Consider the following 2010-nt stretch of genomic DNA (forward strand, 5'->3'; position numbering starts at 1 on the left):
TTCAGTGATGGGAACACCATTGAATGTCAAGGGATGGTGGTGAGATTGTCTCTTATTGGTGATGGTCGTAGTCTGGCACTTGTGTGGCGTGAATGTCACTTGCCATTTGTCAGCCCAAGTCTGGATAATGTCCAGATCTTGTTGCGTTTGCACTCGGACTGTTCAGTCACGAATGGTGTTGAACATTGTGCACCCATCAGCGAACATCCCACTTCTGACCTTATGATGGAGGGAAGGTCATTGCTGAAGCAGCTGAAGATGGTTGAGCTTAGGACACTACCCTGAGGAACTCCTGCAGAGATGTCCTGGCGCTGAGATGATGCTATGGCTCTATGGTGAATGGTGGAATGAGATAGGAGTCAATGATTTATGTGTACCTATTCGTCTCACTGACTGTCAAACAATAAAGACACTGCCTCTGTTGTAACTCTTTTGTAACCTTTCAAGACTTTAGATGGACGATTGCATTAAGTACGGTTTTATTTCCAATGGCTACAAAAATGCAATCAGTACCCACAGGATAAAGGAGCCTCAGCTCTATCCATGATTCCAATGAGGGCTTAAGTATGTTGTTAGATGCCAAGCTCAATGGGGAGCCCAAAATCAAGTCACATGCCATTCCTTCTCTGGAGAGTTTATAGACTCCTCAGTCTCACACCTCTCATCCCACGTCCTGTGTCACAGATGCTCCCCGTCATGTCTGCTTCAATAACTAACAGCCAGCAAGCGTTCCTCCTCATCTTAAAGACGTTAACAAACTCAATGTGACCAGCCAGGGCTTGGTGCAGGAACCGCAAGGAAGAACGAACCTCTGCTAATCTTCAAGAGGAGCTAGTTAAACGCTGACTTGAGGAGTACCAGCTGGAGCAGCCCCTGTGAAAGGTGGTTTGTTCTTTCAGAAGGTGCGGGGCGCCTGCTGAGTGCCCCTGATAGCGCCCTGGCGGTCAGTGGCATCACTGACCTACCAGAGTGGGGCTCAGCAGTGAGGCATCCAACGTGGTAGCAGCTGGGGCCCAGGGTGAGCCAGGTGGCAGCAGAGGATGGTGGCAGTGGCCAAGCCTGGCGTGCCCTCTGCGGGTCAGCAGCGGTGACGTTGGCTGGCGAACACGGGTGGGTCCTAGCCCAGCGCGGTGGGGAGAACGAGCCGTGTTGGGGAAAGCCCCTGCTCGCAGCGCCTACGGGCGTAAGGAAGGGCCGTGAACGTTTTACTTTTCAAAACTTTACTTTTCCACTTTTATGCTCAGATTCCGTGCTGAGGCAGCTTGCCCCCGAGATGGCATCGCGCGGGGCAGCACTGCCCATTTTTCACCGTGCGCGCGCGCGCCCTGCTACACGTGACAATAAAACCCAAATCCATATCCCTCGGCAGTGCCCAGCCATCAGTCTCACCTACTGATTCAGTCGTGTCAGTGGTGGGGTCGCCATATCTACCCTCTCCCCCCAACCCCACCACCCTCCCCCGTACCCGCCTGACCTTCGGCCTACCTGGGCACAGCCCTCTGGTTTGAAGTTCTCCCCCAGGCCGCGAATGGCAAACTTGGTGGCGTTCCACAGCTTGTTGCAGAAGTGGCGGTAACCGAGGATACGGTTAACATCTAGGTTGATGTCCCGGCCTGGGGGGAGGGGTGGGGTGGGGGAGAGAGAGGGGAATGTTTTTAAAACCAGCCGCCAAATCACGGGTTTAAACCTCAGCACTACAAATCGGCCGTGGGAGGCGGCTTGGGAAGAAAAACAAATGCATGGCCGCGTGGCGCCAAACCGTCGCGAGGTGTTCGCCAGGAATGGCGATGAAAAACCAATTTGTTCCCACTGAGCCAGAGAGATACTTTTTATTTGTGTTATTCATTTCTGGGATGTTGGCATCTTTGACTGGGCCCAGCATTTACTGCCCTATCCCTAGTTGCCCCCCTTGAGAAGTTGGGGGTGAGCTGCCTCCATGAACCGCTGCAGTCCATGTGCTGTAGGTTGACCCACAATGTCCCTTAGGGAGGGAATTCCAGGGATTCTGAC

At 53.2% G+C, this 2010-nt stretch overlaps 1 protein-coding gene across 1 annotated transcript in view; it reads right to left on the reverse strand.

The window, feature by feature from the left end:
- The window catches only part of LOC125482279 (valine--tRNA ligase-like), a gene marked incomplete at its 5' end in the record, with an annotated part of 8054 nt that extends 6441 nt beyond the window's left edge, over positions 1-1613 (reverse strand). The window contains one exon of the mRNA XM_048594324.1: positions 1486-1613. Coding sequence (XP_048450281.1) covers positions 1486-1613 — 128 coding nt within the window. The remainder of the gene's footprint in view (positions 1-1485) is intronic.
- Positions 1614-2010: the final 397 nt, after the last annotated feature.

Source organism: Rhincodon typus, unplaced genomic scaffold (genome assembly GCF_021869965.1).
Source record: "Rhincodon typus isolate 14 unplaced genomic scaffold, sRhiTyp1.1 hic_rhity00008167, whole genome shotgun sequence".
Taxonomy (NCBI): domain Eukaryota; kingdom Metazoa; phylum Chordata; class Chondrichthyes; order Orectolobiformes; family Rhincodontidae; genus Rhincodon; species Rhincodon typus.